This window comes from Mchenga conophoros, linkage group LG6, assembly GCF_057382185.1.
Source record: "Mchenga conophoros isolate Kocher_MC1m ecotype Shallow Benthic linkage group LG6, M_conophoros_male_GT1.1, whole genome shotgun sequence".
Lineage (NCBI taxonomy): Eukaryota > Metazoa > Chordata > Actinopteri > Cichliformes > Cichlidae > Mchenga > Mchenga conophoros.
The window spans coordinates 43,762,352-43,784,547 of NC_140531.1; the positions used below are offsets into that span (position 1 = coordinate 43,762,352).

At 45.0% G+C, this 22,196-nt stretch overlaps 1 protein-coding gene across 2 annotated transcripts in view; it reads right to left on the reverse strand.

Annotated features, from left to right (window-relative positions):
* LOC146573464 (equilibrative nucleoside transporter 1-like) overlaps positions 1 to 22,196 on the reverse strand; it is a 35,210-nt gene that overhangs the window by 2,837 nt on the left and 10,177 nt on the right. For both annotated transcript variants that reach the window (XM_085278352.1, XM_085278351.1), the window contains exons 6-12: positions 12,702 to 12,836; positions 12,497 to 12,594; positions 12,202 to 12,280; positions 8,020 to 8,078; positions 7,807 to 7,915; positions 7,561 to 7,646; positions 990 to 1,189 (exon numbers count right to left, since the gene is read on the reverse strand). In XM_085278352.1, the coding sequence (XP_085134478.1) occupies positions 990 to 1,189; positions 7,561 to 7,646; positions 7,807 to 7,915; positions 8,020 to 8,078; positions 12,202 to 12,280; positions 12,497 to 12,594; positions 12,702 to 12,836 (766 nt within the window). The remainder of the gene's footprint in view (positions 1 to 989; positions 1,190 to 7,560; positions 7,647 to 7,806; positions 7,916 to 8,019; positions 8,079 to 12,201; positions 12,281 to 12,496; positions 12,595 to 12,701; positions 12,837 to 22,196) is intronic.

Here is a 22,196-nt window from a genome sequence, read left to right on the forward strand (position 1 = left end):
ATAATCTCTGTGAACATGTGAACTTTATAAAATTGTTTTAGAAGCTCCAATAATAAATTCTGAGAGAGGACAAAGGAGCATTTACACTCTGCAGCAGGCACATATACACATGTATACGTGTATGAAGTACAGAGAACAACGCTGTTCTGGGAGGTGCTGAATAATAAGTGACTGCTGAGATGAAAACAGTTCTCTGGAAAGCTTTTAATGCTTCTCTCATCATTCTGTTGCCCCTCCATCTTTGTTTCATCTGGCCAAAAATCTGCTTCAAAGCTGTGCGGGCTCTGTTGTAGGTGTAGTCTGACCTTCCTGTTTCTGAACGTATCCAGTAATTTGCACCTTGTTATAAACACTCCATAAATGCATGAACTGTTAATGTATGCTATGCTATGTCTTCTGATCATACTGCCTAAGGGAAGCATGTTTAACCACCGAGGACCTGGCGTCTACATATTTGGAAATCCCATTTTGAGTTGTCTAGATCAAAATACTAGATTTTGCTCTACAAGGGCCTGATATCCTCTGCTCAGAAACTACATCAGGTAAAAAGATAATTCTTTGTTTTTATATTCATCAGGTTGCAATCAGCCCAAATAGCAAAGAGAAATTAAGAATGCATGCCATTAATGAGTTCGGGTCTTAGGAGGATAATGTAAACAGAATTGGTCCTAGCACTGAACCCTGTGGAACTCCATAATTAACCTCAGTGTGTGAAGAGGACTCTCCATTTACATGCACAAACTGGAGTCTATTAGATAGATATGATACAAACCACTGCAGCACAGTACCTGTAATACCTACAGCGTGCTCTAATTGCTCTAATAGGATATTATGGTCATAAAGCACTGGACCACTCTTGCTGCTAGTGGGTGCACAGGAAGCTGTGTTGGACTCAACTGTAATATACTTAATACTTAAAATGAGCTCCACAGAGAAAATCAAGGCTAACATTAACATGATGGGGTGTTTGCTGTGTGCAGGTTTCTTACCTTGGACCATAACACATGCAGAGGCTTGCCAGGTACCCGTTACTGAAGGCAAAGAGGATCATGAAGAGGATAAAGAAGCAGTCGTGATAGAAAACGACTGGCAGGTGGGCACGAGGGTGAACATTGCACAGCATGAAGAGAGGGATGAAGACCAGGCGACACCCGATGGATGCAGGAAGTATCACACTGTCTTTTCCTGGCTGGAAAAAAAAAGAATACTATCAGCTCACATGTCTTTCAGTTTAACTGGAATATATAGAGCACCATCTACAACAAAGTGCTTTATGATAAACTGAATACTCTCATTAAAGACTGGTACCAATAATGACATTATTTGAATATAGACTGGAATCATAAAGTAAAAAGGGAAGACTTGAAAATGGTAACACATGACTTTGAGTTTCAACGGGTTAACAAAGGACCAACTATGTAATTATGGGCAGAGACTGTTCTGAGGTCAGGGAAACATGTAACAAGCACAACATGACAGGTGTTTGTTTATTACACTGAGAAATAATGTGGTAACTGATGTTATTAGCAAAGGAAACACTAAAGAAATGTAGCATCATTTAAAGATCTTAATAAGGAATTCCAATGTAACTGATCATCACATGTTATATATGTGAGCAAATCTGATTAAAGAATCAAGTATAGTGGAAACAAGATTTAATAGCTATTTTACTGATTCTGTTAAAGCTTTGACTTTTAACTGTTTTGTCACGGCTGGCGGAGTGAGCCGTGTGGTGTGGAGGAAAGGGAGGACCCAAAATGCAGCAGTGACTGATGATACGAGTGATGTTTATTTACAAAGTGACAATGGCAGAAACAAGCAGTGAGGCATGACAAAACAACTGAAGAAACCTAAACTGGGAGAACTAAATGACAAACCTGAGACCATACAAAAGGGGTGCGGGGCAGAGAGACGCAGAGACAGGAACACCATAGAACGCAGACGAGCCGACAATGAACACAGACCGACACCCACTAAATATACACACACAAGGTAATCAGGTAATCACACACAGGAGGGAAGAACAGCTGAACCTAATACACATGAGGACCGGAGGACACAAGCTGAACACAATGACAACAGACACAGACCTTCAAAATAGAATAGGAAATCCAGAACATGAGCCTTCAAAGTAAAGCAGGAACACACAGACTGATTTACAACACAACACGGGGACATGAACAGAGCACCAAGGACAGACACAGGTAGGGCTGAATACACACACCAAACTACAGGTTCAACCCTAAACCAATACAAAATCAGAATAAACACAAAGCACAAAAATGAACTTCAAGGAAACACAAAACGCTGGGCCAAAATGACCCAGGACCATGACATGTTTAGGCTCAAACTATTCTGTTACTCCTCCTCTTGGCTCTCGGAGGAGTTGGATGCGTCTTCCACCCTCTCCCTCCCTTAGCTTCCCTTCTATGCTTCTATGTCCTTGTCTCGTCTCGTCTGACTTTAAATCTGAGAGAGCATCTCATTCTTGCTCTTGTTCTCTAAACGAATGTTTCCCAGATTTCATCTGGGAAACATTCGTTTAGAGGAGCTCATGGCTCTTAAAAGAGAGATACACCTGGAGACCAGTGATGGACATTAGAATGACTGAAAAATCGATGCAGTTTGTTCTCCCTAGACCACATACTAACATCTCTCATGCGGCTATACCCCCACCCCCGACGGCACCAACTGCTTGAAGGTTGACGCCAAGAGGAACAACAATATTCTTCCAAGAGACACGAGAATGAACAGACTCTCTGCCCTATTCCTCAAGGTCACCTGCGTAGGCTGCGCACTGTTGATCTTTGCCTAACAGGCGAAAGGACACTTTCTCAGGCTGAACTCAGGACACACATCCCGACATGCACACATGCACACTGATACTGATACGCACTCACCACCCTCCCTCCCTTCCCCCCGATCCAACGCCTCCTCCCATACTTACTTCCCACCCGATGGAGACAGCGGCTCTGAGGCGGGATGAGGTTGCAGCGTCCATGACCCACTGTGTACATTGTGTACTATTATTACTGGTATTAAAATGGCAGAATCTCCCAAGTCAGTAAAAGTTAAAAGGTCATTTAAAACCCTAACCCTAAGCATAGGTTCCACCACAGCATGTTTGAAGTCAGCAGGGACACACCCAGACTGAAGACTGCTATTGACAGCAAACACATACCCACAGATGTCAAAAACATCTTTCAGTAAACGAGATGGAACAATATCCAGAGTACATCTGTGGGTTTCAGGTGGTTGACTGCTTCACTCAGTAATGAAAAGGACACAGGTGTCAGGTTTCCTGCGTCATTGACCCAGTGTTCTCAGTTTTGTCATGTTCAGTTTATTTTGCCACATGTTGTTCTCACTTCCTGTTTTTCCTGTCAGCTCGTCTCATGTGTCGTTAGCCAGATTATGTTCAGCTGTGTACCCACCGGTCTCTCATTAGCATCCTCATCAGTCTGTGTATTTAAGTCTTCTGTTTCCACTCGTTCACCGTCGTGTCATTGATGTTGTCGCTGTTAGGTTGTTGTATGTTCAGTTCCTTCAGCCAGCCAGCCAGCCATTTCCTGCTTCAGTTCTGTTCGTTCATTTCGGTCAGCAATAAACACCAGCCTTCACCTACCAGTGAGTCCAGCGTTTGGGTCCTAGTGATGTGCGATACCACTGATTTCCTTTCTGATCCGATTCCAAGTATTCAGGGTGGTATCGACGATACTGATCCGATACCGATACTTTGTACAAAAACTTACTTTATTTATTGTATCTCAAAATATAGCGTCATCATGATTACAGGACATCATATTACTTGTTCTTATCACTTAATAATGCAGAATTCATCATATAGAAATAAAGAATCTGAAGTTGTGCCTATTTGAACATGTTGCCTGCCTGCAGCACTAAAGGATTCAGTGAGAGACGTCTGTCTCGCCCTAGCAGCACCTGTCCCTGTCCTCCTCTTCAGTTCGCCTCAACATAAGCTCGTCATATTCTGTGATCTGATTTACTGTGAGGTGTTTCACGAGGTTAGTGGTGTTGCCACAACACCTCACTGTCTTTCCACATGTATTGCAAACCACATCTCGGCTGTTTGTGGAGGTAAAATACATCTGTACATAACTCCAATTACACTCAGCCATTGTTGTGAGTGCGCACGCCAGGGGCTGGACACAGTTATACAGCTGTATTTTGCACATGACTATGAAAGGCAGAAGAGGAAGTAATTCCTTCCAATGTTGACAATCCGAATGATATAGTTTCTTTCCACTGTGTTCCTGTTAATGATAAACTACAAATTTACCCTAAATTACTAAACTATTTTAAATCAAATCAAATCAAATCAAATCACTTTTATTGTCACATCACATGTGCAGGTACACTGGTACAGCACATGTGAGTGAAATTCTTGTGTGCAAGCTTCACAAGCAACAGAGTTGTGCAAAAATACAATAATGTAAAACAAGAAAAATATTAGAATGGCTAAATCTGAGACTAATAAATATATGTACAATATATAATAGTATATGCATTACTGGATGTGTATACTAAATATGTTTTTCTACATGTGGGTGTGTGTATATACACATATTTTACAAATTAAATAGAGTAAAAATAAAATAAATATATAAAAAATATACAGAGTTGAGACATGTGCAAAACAGTGGCATTACTGTACAGTATGGAGTGCATAATGTTGAAGTTCCAGTAGTGAAGCTGAGGTGTCTATGACGTGTTCAGCAGTCTGATGGCCTGATGGAAGAAGCTGTCTCTCAGTCTGCTGGTACGGGACCGGATGCTGCAGAACCTCCTTCCTGATGGAAGTAGTCTGAACAGTTTATGGCTGGGGTGACTGGAGTCCTTGATGATCCTCCCCGCTTTCCTCAGGCAGCGCTTCCTGTAGATGTCTTGGAGGGAGGGAAGCTCACCTCCAATTATCCGTTCAGAGCACCGCACTACTCGCTGGAGAGCTTTGCAGTTGTAGGCGGTGCTGTTGCCATACCAGGTGGTGATGCATCCAGTGAGGATGCTCTCAATGGCACAGTGATAGAAGGTCCTGAGGATGCGGGGGCTCATGCCGAATCTTTTCAGTCTCCTGAGAAAGAAGAGGCGCTGCTGCGCCTTCTTCACTGTTTTGTTTGTGTGTACTGACCACGTAAGATCCTCAGCCAGATGTACACCAAGGAAGTGGAAGCTGCTCACTCTCTCCACAGCAGCGCCGTTGATGGTGATGGGGGTGTGTACTTCTCTGCACCTCCAGAAGTCCACTATCAACTCCTTTGTCTTTGCGACGTTGAGGGTGAGATGGTTGTCTTGACACCAGTGGGTCAGGGCGCTGACCTCCTCCCTGTAAGCCGTCTCATCACCGTTGGTGATAAGACCCACCACTGTAGTGTCGTCCGCAAACTTCACAATGATGTTGGAGTTGTTAGTGGCTGTGCAGTTGTAGGTGTAGAGGAGAGGGCTCAGTACACACCCCTGTGGAGCACCAGTGTTCAGTGTGATGGGGGATGAGGTGATGCTGCCCAGTCTGACCACTTGGCGTCTGTCAGACAGGAAGCTAAGGATCCAGTTGCAGAGGGAGCTGCTCAGTCCTAGATCCTGCAGTTTCCTGTCCAGCTTCGAGGGAACGATGGCTTTTCTCTGCACCTGTTTCAGTTCCTCGGGTGGGGAAGTCTTCTGTTTCCACTCGTTCACCGTCGTGTCATTGATGTTGTCGCTGGTAGTTCCTTCAGCCAGCCAGCGAGCCATTTCCTGCTTCAGTTCTGTTCGTTCATTTCGGTCAGCAATAAACACCAGCCTTCACCTGTGAGTCCAGCGTTTGGGTCCTCCTTTCCTCACCCACACTGCAACCACTGACAACAGGCTCAAAGTGGTCACAAGCAACCAAGTTGGCATATAAACAGATGGGTCGGAAGGATAATATGAGACCTGATATCTGTGATCCCGTTAATAAAGAATTTCAATAAGTTTTCACATGTTGCTTTTGATGCTATGTGGGGAGCAGCAGTAGGGGGATTAAGAACTAAGTTAGTGATTAATACGAAGTCTGTGACTGTTATCAGACACGATCTTAGAGAAATATTTCGTTTTTGCTGCACTAATAGCCTTTTGATCATTTAACAATATAAATATTAAAACTAAATTTACAATAAAATTTGTCTTGCATCTTAATACCAGTATAACGGTCTGTATAATTTTCGAGGTCTACAAATAAAGAACCAGATAATAGATTGCATTTATATAGCACTTTATGAGACCCTTTATGGACGTAGACTGGGTGGAAAGAGAAGGAAGCAATCTGTTAATGTTACGTAGATGGAAGTAGGCAGAACGGGTGAGATTATTGATGTGAGATTTATAGGAAAGTGAACTGTCTAGGATGACACCAAGGCTCTTAACCTGAGGAGAAGGGAAAACTGTGGAGTTATCGACAGTGAGTGAGTCAGAGTCAGTTTTTACAGGCTTACATACACACGCAGTTACTGTCCCTCCATTTAAAAAGGCAGAGGCGTCACGATGTGATTATTTTACGTGTAGTTGTTTTTTATTTCCTGTGTAATAATATTCATTTATTTGTATCCTGCTGTAACTTTACTGTATAAAGAGCTAACATCTCCAAAATGTCAGGAGTAGTTAGTCATTATAAGAAGTGTTTGTGAACTAAAACTCAAGAATGTGGGATCCTGTTTGTCCGTAATTTAAACAGCCCAGCGCTGCTCCAGACACAGGGAAAACCAATCCTGCAGGGAGACCTACCTCGGCACTTGTGCAGATGAAGCCATAGGGAAGATTTGCTTCACCATATTTTCTAGTCTTTGGCTTAGAATGAAGTTGGTTTGGAAACATATTCAGCGATGCTTCATCTCCTGCTTTGCGTTTGTGTGGGCGCCCCATGCTAGCAGTGTCCAAGTGTTTTCTTTCCCCCCCCCTTTTCATACCGCGCCCCCCCTGCAATGGCTCTGCGCCTCCCCTAGGGGGCGGGCCCCACACTTTGGGAAGGTCTGCTGTAAGGGAAGAAGGTGGGAGGGAGGAATCAGGTCTGCAGGAGAGATATAACTGGGTGTCATCAGCAAAACAGTGAAAGTGAAGATCAAATTTGCAGAAAATGGTACCTAGAGGGAGGATGTATATTTTGAAGAGAAGAGGGCCTAAGACTGAACCTTGGGGTACACCAGAAGGGACCGGGAAAAGACGAGAGCAGAATGATTTCAGTTGAATAAACTGGGAGCGGTCAAGGAGATATGATTGAAACCAGGCTAGGGGTGTAGCCACAGCTGCCCTGGGGCAGACTGACAGAAGCGAGGCTGCCATCGGACCCTCTGGCCAACAATAGTAGGCAGTAGGGTGAAGTGTTTTGCCCAAGGAAACAATGACCAGGACAGACAGAGCTGGGGATCAAACCGGCAACCCTCCAGTTATAAGATGAGGTTCCCAACCCGCTGAACCACGGTCACCCAGATGAAATCATGGGAGGGAGAAGACTGTCAATGTGAAGCCGGAGGACCTATTGGAGGTTTGCTGTTTATAGCTGAATTGCTTGATGACAGAACTCAAACTCACCCACATCAAGATGGCTGTTAAGCTCCGCCCACCCCAGTCACACAGGTTAAAGAGCAGGAAGCAGCTGACAGGAATGAAGTACTGGTCTGTAAATCAAACAATTATTTGAATGTTTGCGTGTATCAGTAGAACAAGGAAAAGAAAACGGGGGGCAAATTCACGCAGATAAACATGGAACAAAACACCACAGAAGAAGAAAGGTTAACATTAGCCGTCATTTCAACAGAAAACGAGGTATTGACCGACCCCAGGAACCTCCGTCACTGAGTGTGGATTTGGTGTCGGCAGTGACGGCGGGAAATGTGCCAATGGTTACAGTGAAGGTAAAACAGACTGACAGGGCCAAGATCCAGATCTGAGGGCCAAAGGTCAGAGGTCAGACATTCCCTTTAAAGAACAAACTACAGTTAATATTGATTATAGATTGTTTCTTGATCAGTTAAGTAATGTGTAGCTGACCTTCTTAAAGATTTTCAGCATGGAGACGTCCTGAGGCTTTGTCTGATCAGCTACTGCATCTTTACATAAACAACAGAATAAACAACAAAACAACGTAAATGATAGGATAAATAAAACACATGACAACAGAGCGCTGTAACTGTGATGCCAGATTAATGATTTAGCAATCTGCGTCAATCTCAAAGTGAGATTTTTCTGTGTGGTTCTCTTTTCACCTGATGAGTAACCACGGTAACAGAGTAGTGGGTTATGTTCAGAGCCAGTGAAAGCATTTCACAGACTCTTTTATGTTTTTAGTATGATGGAGGTTTTCTATCTGCAGCTTTTTCCAGAAAACAGTGAATGAAGCCCTGCTGGAAAGCTCCAGCAGCTCAGACTGACTGGAGTTCCATGCTCCAGACCTTACTATTTCTTTGACTGGAGAAAGCGGGTGCTCACAGGAATAGTTTTGTGTGAAAGAAGAGTGACATGCAGATTTATTATGTTTTGTATGTTTCAATTTGTTTTACCCCTCTGTGAAGCGCTGTCTTATAGTGGTGGAGGAGTTTGTGTGTCCCAGAGATCCCAGGGGCTATGTTGTTGGGGGGCTTTTGCTCCTTGGTAGGGTCACCCATAGCAAATCGGTCCTGGGTGAGTGACCAGACAAAGAGTGATTCAAAAGACTCTTATGTGTACATGATCAAGGGAACAGTTCTTCCTGCCCGGGATAGAGCTAGAGGGGCCACGCCTGGAGCCAGGCCTGAGGAAGGTGCCGAAGGGAAAGCACTTGGTGGCTGGGATAGCCCATGTAGCACGGCCAGGCACACCTGGGGAAGGGACATGGGGCCACCTGCAGGAGGTGCTGTAGCGGTCTGATGAATTGTGTGCCTGGTGGTGGCCATGGCAGAGACCCTGGTGATCCATGGCTACCGAGCCTGGCAATTGGGACATGGAACATCACCTCTCTGGTGGGGAAGGAACCTGAGCTAGTGTGTGAGATTGAGAGATACCAGCTAGATATAATCGGTCTAACCTCAATGCAATGAGCTGTCAACTGATCAACACCTGGTGGTGAGTTGGATCAGGTGGATGGGGGATAACGCTAGACAAACCCTGCACACCTAAACGTATAGTGATGGTGCACTGGGAATACCTAGCAGAAGCTCTGGTCTGCTAAATCTTCAACTCCCACCTGCTGCAGAGCTTTGACAGCATTCTGAGGGAGACTGGGGACATGAGGTCTGAATGGGCTGTGTTCAGTCTATCTGTGTCCTCCATTGCTGAGGCTGCTGAACTGAGCTGTGGCTGCAAGGTGGTTGGTGTCATTAGCCTGAAGAAGGAGCCCTATCGGGTTGGCCTGGTTAGCCTGTGGCACTCGACTGGTACCAGCAGACCAAGCAGAATGCAGATCAGGCAGTGGCTTAAGCAAAAACCATGGAAAAAGACTTGATTTTTTCCAGTTTGCCAGAAGTGATTCTGGACCAACTCCTCATGCTCTTGGGGATATTTGAGGGTGCATGGGAGTTTGTCTGACCACTTCGTATGTTTTTTGGACATAAGACATGCATGCATCAGAGTGTTTGGGAGGTGCTTGGGGAGTACGGGGTGTGTAGCCTGTTGTTAAGAGCTATTCAGTACTTATACAACCGTTGGAAGAGCTTGGCAGGCAATAAGTTGGACTCCTTCCCAGTGTGTGTTGGACTCTGCCAGAGCTGGCCTTTGTCACCAATTCAGTTCATTTTTATGGACAGAATTTCTCGGCGTAGTAAAGCAGCAGAAGGCTTCAACTTTGGTGATTTCAGAAACTCACCTCTGCTTTTTGCAGATAACGTGGTTCTGTTTGCTTCATCAGGTGGTGGCCTCTAGCTCGCACTGAAGCAGTTCACAGCTGAATGTGAAGCAACGGGAATGAAAATCAGCACCTCCAAGTGTGAGGCCATGGTGCCTAGTCCAGGTCAGAAAGAAGTTGCTGCCCTCAATGTAGGAGTAAGTATCTTTGAGTTTTGTTCATGAGCGAGATGAAAGGGGAATAGGAGATTGACAGATAGATATGGAGGACTGGACAGATTGTACGATTGGACTGTCTCACCAGGTGGAGGGCCGTTGGCAGACCCAGGACACCCTGGAGAGATTATATCTCTCAGCTGGTCTAGGAACCTCTTGGTGTTCCAAGCTGGAGGAGGTGGCTGGGAGAGGGAGGTCGAGGCTTTTCTGCTTAGACTGCTGTCCCCAGAACCGAGTCATGGAAAAGTGGGAGATAATGGATGGATGGAAGCATGAATGTTCTTATTTCAGTTTATCCCAAAAAGTTAAATCTGTTCATCTGGACATAGTGAGAGTAACATTTCGTCACTCATCCAGGTGACTTCTTCAGTCTCAGCTGACTGCAGATTTTCCTAACCTTATAAACAGTACATTTGTATAATGACTGGAACTAGCAGCTGAATGAACAATGTTCAGTTTCAAGTAAATAACCTGTGTGGAAAATATAAAAAGTAGCAAGGAGAGATACAGTGGGGCAAAAAAGTATTTAGTCAGCCACCGATTGTGCAAGTTCCCCCACCTAAAATGATGACAGAGGTCAGTAATTTGCACCAGAGGTACACTTCAACTGTGAGAGACAGAATGTGAAAAAAAAATCCATGAATCCACATGGTAGGATTTGTAAAGAATTTATTCGTAAATCAGGGTGGAAAATAAGTATTTGGTCAATAACAAAAATACAACTCAATACTTTGTAACATAACCTTTGTTGGCAATAACAGAGGTCAAACGTTTACTATAGGTCTTTACCAGGTTTGCACACACAGTAGCTGGTATTTTGGCCCATTCCTCCATGCAGATCTTCTCGAGAGCAGTGATGTTTTGGGGCTGTCGCCGAGCAACACGGACTTTCAACTCCCGCCACAGATTTTCTATGGGGTTGAGGTCTGGAGACTGGCTAGGCCACTCCAGGACTTTCAAATGCTTCTTACGGAGCCACTCCTTTGTTGCCCGGGCGGTGTGTTTTGGATCATTGTCATGTTGGAAGACCCAGCCTCGTTTCATCTTCAAAGTTCTCACTGATGGAAGGAGGTTTTGGCTCAAAATCTCACGATACATGGCCCCATTCATTCTGTCCTTAACACGGATCAGTCGTCCTGTCCCCTTGGCAGAAAAACAGCCCCATAGCATGATGTTTCCACCCCCATGCTTCACAGTAGGTATGGTGTTCTTGGGATGCAACTCAGTATTCTTCTTCCTCCAAACACGACGAGTTGAGTTTATACCAAAAAGTTCTACTTTGGTTTCATCTGACCACATGACATTCTCCCAATCCTCTGCTGTATCATCCATGTGCTCTCTGGCAAACTTCAGACGGGCCTGGACATGCACTGGCTTCAGCAGCGGGACACGTCTGGCACTGCGGGATTTGATTCCCTGCCGTTGTAGTGTGTTACTGATGGTGACCTTTGTTACTTTGGTCCCAGCTCTCTGCAGGTCATTCACCAGGTCCCCCCGTGTGGTTCTGGGATCTTTGCTCACCGTTCTCATGATCATTTTGACCCCACGGGATGAGATCTTGCATGGAGCCCCAGATCGAGGGAGATTATCAGTGGTCTTGTATGTCTTCCATTTTCTGATGATTGCTCCCACAGTTGATTTTTTCACACCAAGCTGCTTGCCTATTGTAGATTCACTCTTCCCAGTCTGGTGCAGGTCTACAATACTTTTCCTGGTGTCCTTCGAAAGCTCTTTGGTCTTGGCCATGGCAGAGTTTGGAGTCTGACTGTTTGAGGCTGTGGACAGGTGTCTTTTATACAGATGATGAGTTCAAACAGGTGCCATTCATACAGGTAACGAGTGGGGGACAGAAAAGCTTCTTACAGAAGACGTTACAGGTCTGTGAGAGCCAGAGATTTTCCTTGTTTGAGGTGACCAAATACTTATTTTCCACCCTGATTTACCAATAAATTCTTTACAAATCCTACCATGTGGATTCATGGATTTTTTTTTCACATTCTGTCTCTCACAGTTGAAGTGTACCTCTGGTGCAAATTACTGACCTCTGTCATCATTTTAAGTGGGGGAACTTGCACAATCGGTGGCTGACTAAATACTTTTTTGCCCCACTGTATATGTATTAAAGCATAAACTTTTCATGAAGACCTTAAGCCGGTTTGAGGTGATAAGCAAAAGGTTTTTAAAAAATATTTTTTGTACCTCTGTTCATCAGGCTGATCGAATTCTGCTCCAGAGAGATCTGTTTCGTGTTTCTCTCCTGATAAAAGTGGAAAAACTCCTGAAAACACAAACAAAACAAAAGTCTATTAGCACTCACTCATGATGCCTTGAAAGGGGCAAGCTGAGGATGGAACAGAGTCTGTGAGATCTGATTTCTTAAGGATGCACTGAGCTGGCGGCTGTGGGAGGGGCTAGTACTGCAATGATGCATGATGTGTTTGTGTTCCATATTTTGTATCTCAGGTCTTGGAGATGGAATAAAAGGACAACGTACCAGTTTGGGCAGCAGGATGTAGGAGAGAATGGACAAAAAAATAACCACACAGGCTGTGATGAAATACCCAAACGCTGCATCCTGAAGCTCCGAACCGCCTGTACCCGAAAAAGACAGAAAATCAACCTTTTATAATCTCTGTGTACTGACATTCAAGTTCCTGCAAAGTGTCATAAAACTGAATCCAATGAGTTATTGATCAGACTTGCTATGGCGCAGATCATGGCGAAGGCAGCAAAGGTCCCAGCGAGTCCCTGACCACTCATGATGGGAGTTGTGTATGAAGCTGGGAGCAATCCAGCCATCCCGAAAAGGCTCCCCTGTAGCACTGCCCCGAAGGCTGAACAAACAAACAAACAACCAGATTAACAGAATGGCCTGTGGCATGCCCAAAGGCTGAACAGACAGACAGACGAACGAACGAACGAACCAATCCAATCCAATTTTATTTATAAAGCACTTTAAAATATCCAGCACAGGACCAAAATGCTGTACAGAAAGAAAGTTAAAAACAATAGAACAACAGAAAACAGCAAAAATAAATAAATAAAACACATAATACATAAAAATTAAAACAGCCCCATGTTAAAAAACAAAACAAGATAAAACAGCATGGAATCAACTAAAATAAAAAAATAAAATAAAAACCAACATCTCACGTGGTGTCAAAGGTCAGGGTAAAGAGGAGGGTTTCAGGAGTGACTTAAAAACAGGCAGTGAAGAGGCCTGTCTAATCTCTAAAGGAAGCTCGTTCCACAGTTTGGGAGCTGCTACAACAAAAGAGCTTTAGAAGCAAATAAAAGAATTTTAAAATGAATCCTAAAAGAAATGGGCAGCCAGTGAAGTGAAGCTGAAATAGGGGAAATGTGCTCAAACTTTCGAGTGCCAGTTAAAAGACGAGCTGCGGCATTTTGCACCCTCTGTAGATGAGTAATATATGATGCACTGACCCCTATATAAAGTGCATTACAGTAATGCAGCCGAGTGCTAACAAAGGCGTGGATCACTGTCTCAAAGTGCTGCCGTGAAAGACTTGGCTTTATTTTTTATACACATTAGGCGTCTCAGTGCGGCTACCAAAGACCATCACCTCAGTCTTTTTATCGTTGAATTTTAAAAAGTTAACAGACATCCAAGCCTTAATGTCATCGAGACACTGAAGTAATGGCTGTGTAAGGTATCTGCCTTTTTTTCTTTAGAGGGACATAGATCTGACAGTCATCAGCATAAAAGTGGAATGCAATGCCGTGCTTTCTCAGTACAGAACCAAGAGGAAGCAGATCTAAAGAAAAGAGGAGGGGGCTAGAACTGAGCCCTGTGGGACACCACACAAAAGAGGGGCGGAGGACGACACATGGTCACAGTTCGCCCCACCAAGTAGGACCTGAACCACTCCAGTGCTGTGCCCCTAATGCCCACCCACTACTCCAAACGAGAGAGTAAAATGGCGTGATCCGCTGTATCAAACACAGCTGTCAAATCCAAAAGCACCAGAACAACACAGTCCCCAGCGCCATTAGCTAAAAATATGTCATTAAAAACTTTGAACAGGGCTGATTGTATGAAAGGATTTAAAACCAGATTGGAAAACCTCTAAAACATTTTGCTTTCCCAGTTCATCAATGACCTCACGTTGGTATCGGCTCTAAGGTTTTTTTGTGTGTTTGAGTCCAGTTTAGCTATCGGCCTGTGGCCATTGTAACAGTAAATGCAGTGACCAAACCTGATTCTTATCCTTTGCCTCATAGTGACGACTGTATTGACCAAGTTGGTGCAGCAGAAAATGTGAGAAATTTCGATCTGTTGAAGGGATATTGGCAGGTGCCAATGCTTTCATCACGCCATCTGGTCTTTATTCATATACAGTCATCGGTTTTGGTTTACACAATGCTCCAGCCACATTTCAGCGACTCATGAGTTTGGTTGTTAATGCGCCGAAAGGCTGTGCTGTTTACCTAGATGACGTGGTGGTTGAGCGAGTAGTTGGAGGAAGCATTGGGAATTGGAGACCCTGCAGGCTTAAAACGACCAACAGTTTCCTTTAAAAAGGACAGAGTCACAGGCTCAGACCTGTCAAAGACAGCAGAGCAGGAAGCAGAGACTGAGAGGTCTTTTTTTTTTTGCTGCTTCCGGTGTGATGCCGCCTGTGTTTGGCTCTGCCGCGGCCGGGTGCAGTTTGTCGCGCTCCACTACGTTTATATTATTTTTTTCCATTCTGCTGTTCTCATTTAGTTTTAATGATGTATTGGCTGCCTTGGTGTATGATCATCTGTCTTTGCTATCCATCCAATCCTCTATGATGCCTTACGATGTCTCTTCATCCTCCTTCGGCATTTTCCACCCTCCTCCATCACCATTCGGCGGATCCTCTAGACCACAGAGAAGAAGAGGGAGAAGGGGAGGTATTCAGGTAAAGCTCAGGCTTTACTGGCAGCGGGGTTTGACATCAAAGCCCTCCTCAACAACAAGAAGAGGGCTTTCAGAGGGGGCAATAAAGAGGAGGTGAGGAAGGTCCAGGTGTTACTAAAGGACAAGATCAGAGAGGCTAAGGACAATTACAGGAGGAAGCTGGAGTGGAAACTCCAGCAGAACAGCATGAGAGAGGTGTGGAGGGGCATGAAGACCATCACTGGATTCAGGCCAACCAACAGCAATATCAGTGCAATAATGTAGGCAGACAAATGACACGACAAACAAATAAGACTGTAGAGCTTCTGAAGAAAAACACGGAATGAAACCCTTGTAAACTGAGGGAGCTGAGGGAGGTGAGAATAGAGCCGACGAGTTGAATCTGTTTTTCAATAGATTCGACACCACAGTGTCTGCTCCCACCCCCACAACCTCACCTGCAGTCAGCCTGGAATCCAGAACCACACCACTGTGCCAGCCTCTCTCTTCACATGTTGCCTCCTGTGAGATTCCTGACACCCCTCCCCCACCCATCACCTTCACTCAATACCAGGTTGAGATGCAAATGAGGAGACTTCACTCAGGCAAGTCTGCTGGACCAGACGGAGTGAGTCCCCTTGTCCTCAAGACCTGTGCCCCCCAGCTGTGTGGAGTCTTTCATAAACTGTTTATGCTGAGTCTGAGTCTGCAGAGGGTCCCGGTGATGTGGAAGACATCATGCCTCGTCCCTGTACCAAAGACGCCACGTCCCAGTGGCCCCCAGGATTACAGGCCTGTGGCACTGACCTCCCACATCATGAAGACCCTGGAAAGGCTCATCCTGGACCAGCTGCGACCCATAGTAAGACCACATCTGGATCCCCTTCAGTTCGCTTATCAGCCTCGTCTCAGAACTGAGGACGCCATCATCTACCTGCTCAATCGTGTCTACACCCATCTGGACCAGCCGGCGAGCACTGTGAGGGTCATGTTTTTTGACTTTTCTAGTGCTTTCAACACCATCAGGCCGACCCTCCTGGGTGATAAGTTAGCAGCGATGCAGGTGGATGCTTCTCTGGTGTCCTGGATTGTTGATTACCTGACAGGAAGACCACAATATGTACGTCTCCCACAGTGTGTGTCTGACAAGGTGATCAGCAACACAGGGGCACCACAGGGGACTGTCCTCTCCCCCTTCCTCTTCACCCTCTACACCACAGACTTCAGCCACTGCACAGAGACCTGCCATCTTCAGAAGTTTTCTGATGACTCTGCGGTGGTTGGATGCATCAGCAGGGATGATGAGACAGAGTACCGGGCTGTGGTCGACTCCTTTGTCACGTGGTGTGAGCAGAATCATCTGCAGCTCAACGTGGCAAAGACCAAGGAACTGATCGTGGACTTCAGGAAGACCAGGAAACACTTGACCCCTGTTTCAATCCAGGGGGTCAGTGTTGACATTGTGGAGGACTATAAATACCTTGGAGTACACATTGACAATAAACCGGACTGGGCTAAAAACACCACAGCACTTTACAGGAAGGGCCAGAGTCGTCTCTATTTTTTGAGGCGACTGAGGTCCTTCAGCATCTGCCAGAAAATGCTCAGGATCTTCTATGAGTCTGTTGTGGCCAGTGCGATCCTCTATGCTGTTGCATGCTGGGGGAGCAGGCTGAGGGTCGCAGATGCCAACAGACTTAATAAACTGATCCGTAAGGCCAGCAATGTTGTGGGGATGGAGCTGGACTCCCTCAAGGTGGTGTCGGAGAGGCGGATGCTGTCCAAGATAAAGACAATGTTGGATAACACCTCCCACCCACTCCATGACATGCTGGTCAGTCACAGGAGCTCGTTCAGTGAGAGACTGAGATTACCCATGATGCACCACTGAACGACACAGGAAATCTTTCCTGCCTGTGGCTCCCTGTACAACTCCTCCACCTAACACACTGTTTACTGCAACAGCTACACCCTTCTTGCACATGTTCTTTTTCAGCTATTTATTAATAAGTGACTTTTATGTATATATATGGTTGTATATATGGTGCTATTCTTAGTTAGTGTCTTGTCTGTCTCTGTTAATGCTTGTTTGTAATGGAGCACTGTAACGAAAAGTAATTTCCCCCAGGGATCAATAAAGTATTGATTCTGATTCTGATTGGCTGTTAAGCGACGCCGAGTGTGCCTTATCTCCTGTGCTCAGAAAAGCTCCATGGAGGGGGACTTGTTTTCCACGTCCCTGTTTGGATACGCCGGCTCTTTGAGACCGGCCTGCCTGAGGAGGGTTTATCCAGACTCTTCTGCCGGCTAGCTTTTTCTTCCCACGGTGAGCAGATTCTACGAGCGTGATGGTTCAAACCCTGAGTTTCTACATCCTTTAACTCGAGCCTCTGCAAATACGGAGGCTTCTACTTCACTGAATATGGCGGTTTTTAATGCTCAATCTCTGTCAAATAAATGATTCTTGTTGAATGATTTTATATCATCTAAAAAACTGGATTTTTTATTCCTGACTGAGACCGGGCAGCGGGATGTAGACCATTCGTCATTTGTTGAACTCTGCCCGGATGGCTGTACTTTTATTACCCAGCCTCGGGTTTCTGGTCGGGGTGGTGGTCTCGCTGTGGCTTTCCAGGAACGTTTCTCCTCCCGCTCCATGAAAATTGGACAATTTCTTTCATTTGAGCTGCAGCTGCTTAAAATTGGAAACAAGGATCCGTTTTACTGTGCTGTGTTGTATCGTCCACCTGGCTCAAATAGGTTATTTTTGTCGGAGCTCAGTGACTTCTTATCTTATCCTCGAATTTAAAGCTGTCTAGGTTGCTCGTAGTTGGGGACTTTAATACACACATTGATGATGACTCTGACCCTTTCACCAGAGATTTTATGAATGTTATGGACTCATTTTGCTCAGCATGTGTCCGGTCCTACGCACAGCAAAGGTCACACACTGGACCTTGTTTTTACTTTGGGTTTAAATATTGATTTTATTTGCTCTGAGGACATTTTTTATTTCTGATCACGATGTTATTGTTTTTAAACTGTCTCTTAATGAGCTTTTGTCCCCTGTTCAATGGAAGGTTAGCTCTCGTACCTTAGATTCCTCCACAGCGGAGAAATTTGCGGATGCTTTTAACCTACAGCTATCTCCTCATAATGATGTTGACTATTCAACCAATCTTTTGAATAATTATAGCCTTTTTATGTTAGATGAAATTTGTCCAGATAAAATGAGTAGAGTTTCTGCTTGCAAATTTCCTCCTTGGCTAAATGACAGTATTAGTTGTCTAAAACGTGAGGGAGGAAAACTCCCTCACCTAAATGTTCATTTCCTGTACCTAAAGGACCTTTTAAGTTCTTTTAATAATGCTATCAGAGATGCAAGGGCTGCCTATTTCTCACACTTGGTTGCAAAGAGCAGAGGTAATCCTTAGGTGCTATTTAACACCATTAGTGGCATTCTCCAAAAGTTGATTCTGTTCATCTGATGACATGATGTTTCATCATCATCCAGGTGACGTCTTCAGTCTCAGCTGACTGCAGGTTTCAATCTTATAAACAGGACATTTGCATAATGACTGAAACCAGCCCACTGAAGGAACGATGGGCTGGGAGGTCAGTTCCTTAATCTTAATTATGCAATTATCCCAGCCCATTGTTCCTTCAGGAAACGCTACGTCCAGATGAACAGAATCAACTTTTGGGGATTTACTTACCTGGATGATTGAGCATGCATCAAGACATTAGTGGCATTGTTACTCCTGCTCTTTCCGCAGCCCCTATTTCATCTAATGAGGACTGTGACAGTTTTCTTTCTTTTCTTCTTGCAAAGATTAATAACATAAGAATGAATTTTTCTCATTCAGCACCTGTTAATGCTATCTACCGCCTGACTACCGAGGACAGTGACGTCATCAGCGAGAGACCGGTGACCAGCATCGCGGAGCATGACGTCCGAGCAGCACTGAGGAGAGTGAACACAAGGAAAGCGGCGGGGCCAGACGGCATCACCGGCCGTCTGCTGCGCTGCTGTGCTGACCAGCTAGCAGGTGTGTTCACTTACATCTTCAACGAGTCCCTGGCGAAGTCTGTGGTCCCCACATGCTTCAAAAGATCCATCATCATCCCTGTGCCCAAGAACAGCAAACCCTCATCCCTGAACGATTACCGGCCAGTTGCACTGACCTCGGTAGTAATGAAGGTGTTTGAGAGGCTGCTGAAGAACATCATCTCCTCCTCCATCCCAGACACCACAGATCCGCTGCAGTTCGCCTACAGATCCAACAGATCCACAGAGGATGCCATCGCCCACGTCCTACACACCACTCTCAGCCACGTGGACAAGAAACAGGGTAACTATGTGCGAATGCTGTTTGTTGATTACAGTTCAGCGTTTAACACAATAGTGCCCTGCAGACTGTTCACAAAGCTGAGGGATCTGGGACTTAACAGCCGTCTGTGTGCATGGGTGTTGGACTTCCTCACTGGCAGAACTCAGGTGGTGAGGGTGGGCAGGTGCTTCTCCAACAGCATCACCATCAACACAGGAGCACCTCAGGGATGTGTCCTCTCACCACTGCTCTACTCCCTCTACACTTCAGACTGTGTGGCCACCCACGGCTCCAACACCATTGTGAAGTTTGCTGACGACACAGTGGTGTTGGGTGCCATCTCCAACAACGATGAGGCGGCCTACATGGATGAAGTGAAGAATCTGGCATCGTGGTGCCAGGACAACCACCTCCAGCTGAACGTCAGCAAGACCAAGGAGCTGGTGGTGGACTTCAGAAGGAGTCAGCACAGAGACTACAAGCCCATCATCATCAATGGAGCTCCAGTGGAGAGGGTGCAGTCCTTCAAGTATCTTGGTGTCCACATCTCCTCAGACCTGACATGGGCTGCCCACATTCAGGTCCAGACCAAAAAGGCTAGGCAGCGCCTGTATCACCTACGACAACTGAGGAAGTTCAGGGTCTCTCCAAAGATCCTCAGGATTTTCTATACAGGCGCTGTGGAGAGCATCCTCACACAGAACATGACATCGTGGTTTGGGAACAGCTGTGTGAAGGACCAAAAAGCTCTCCAGAGAGTGATCCGTACAGCAGAACGCTGCTGCAGGATTGCTCTCCCCCCGCTTCAGGACACCTACACCAGGAGATGCCGGACTAGAGCAGATACTGAAGGACCCGTCCCATCCTGGCAACAAACTGTTCCAACTTCTGCAATCTGGTAGAAGGTTCTGCATCTTCCGGGCAAGGACAGAGAGACTCAAGAGGAGCTTCTATCCCCAAGCCATCCGTGCCCTAAACACACACACCCGCCCTCTCACATCATCTATAATTGACTGAGACAGGACTCTTCCAGACACTAAACCAAGGCACAATGTACATTTCAATTCCTTTAATTTTAAATATGTTTATATTGTCTATCCTGTAAAATAGTCAGATATCTATTCATATTAATGTACAGAATTCACCTGCTTGCTGCTGCTACTACTGCACATTCACCCAGTGTATATACTATATGTATATATATATATATATATATATATATATATATATATAATGTTCTTCCTCTACACCCCCCCCCCAATTTCTTTGCACATGTCGAGGAGCGTGTCAGGTTACATTTCACTGTGTGTTATACTTATAACTATGCATGTGACAAATAATAAAGAACCTTGAAGACCTTGAACCTTATGTCTATCTCCACCTCATCACGCCCTGTCATTTAGGATACTTTCTCTCCTGTTTCACTACCTGAGCTGGTAAAACTAGTGAATTCAGCGAAAGCATCCTCTTGTCCACTTGACATTTTACCTGCATCATTATTCAAAAATGTCTTCCTGTCATGGAGCCGGGCCACGTGGGCCCGGTATTCTCAGTTTTTGTATGTTTTGTATTTCATCCCCTAGTCATGCCTTGGTTCCTAGGTTCTTCTGTTAAGATGTTCCTTATTTGGTTACCTCCTGTGTGCCCCTGTGTAACTGTGAGCCCTCGTGTTTTATTCCATGTCTTCCTCAGCCCGTTATGTCTGTGTTTTCCCCGTGCTCTCTCTCCTCCTGTTTGACTCTGCCTGTCTCCCGTCAGTGTTATGTTCACCCCGCCCTGTCTCGTTATGGTTATCTGTGTCAGCTGTGTTCCCCGTGTGTTCCCCGTGTGTTCCCACTTTCCTCGTTAACCCTCTGTGTATTTCTGTCTGCGTCTCCCTCTGTTCGGCGTCGCGTTCTCCCTCATGTTGTGTGGATCTTCCTGTGTCTACCTGCGAGTGTTAGTTTACTTTTCCCCAGTTTAGTTTTGTATTTCCTGTGTTCTGCCGTACCAGCATTAAAGCTGTGTTTCTCGAGTTCATCCCCGTGTCTGTGAGTTTTGCATTTGGGTCCTCCTCCTGCTTGCCACACAGCGATCCATGACACTTCCTGGTTATTGGTCCATCTGTGCTCACTCTAATCAAGTCTTCACTGGCGTCTAGTATAGTTCCGGTTTATTTTAAAAATGCTGCTATTCTCCCACTTTTTGAAAAAACTCAGCTAGACCCCTCTCTTTGGAGGAGCTACAGACCTATCTGTAAATTACCGTTAACTGCTAAGCTTTCAGAAAAGGTTGTGGCTAAGCATCTTATAGCAGCTCTGGACAAACATAACATTTGCGATAAGTTTCAGTCTGGCTTTTGTAGAGCTCACTCCATGGAAACAGCCCTTTTTCAAATTCAAATTCAAATTTTATTTGTCACGTATACAGTCATACACAGTACGATATGCAGTGAAATGCTTACACAACTGCTCGTGACCTAAAGAAAAAAAGGCTATGAACAAGATAAGAAATAAATATGAAAATTAAAAAGGGTAAATTTAACTAGGAAGGAATAAAATAAAATAAAATATAAAAGTTAAAGTTAAAAATGAAATAACTGTACAACACAAATTTGAATGAAGGGTAAATTTAACTGGGAAAGAATAAGATAAAATATATAAATTAAAGTTGAAAATAAAATAACTGTACAACAAAATACACAATCTCGCCCTGAACTGGAGATACATGCATTTATTTCCTCACGCTTGGACTATTGTAACTCTTTGTTTATGTGTCTAAGCAAAGGTTCTCTGGATCGTCTGCAGGTTGTGCAAAACGCTGCAGCGAGGCTGTTGACAAAATCCTCCAAGTATTCTCATGTGACACCGTTGCTATTTCAGCTACACTGGCTTCCTGTGGAATTTAGAGTACATTTTAAGATCCTGGTCTTGACATTTAGAGCCTTGCATGGACTGGCACCAGCCTACATCTCCGATCTGCTACAGCCCGATGTCCCCAGC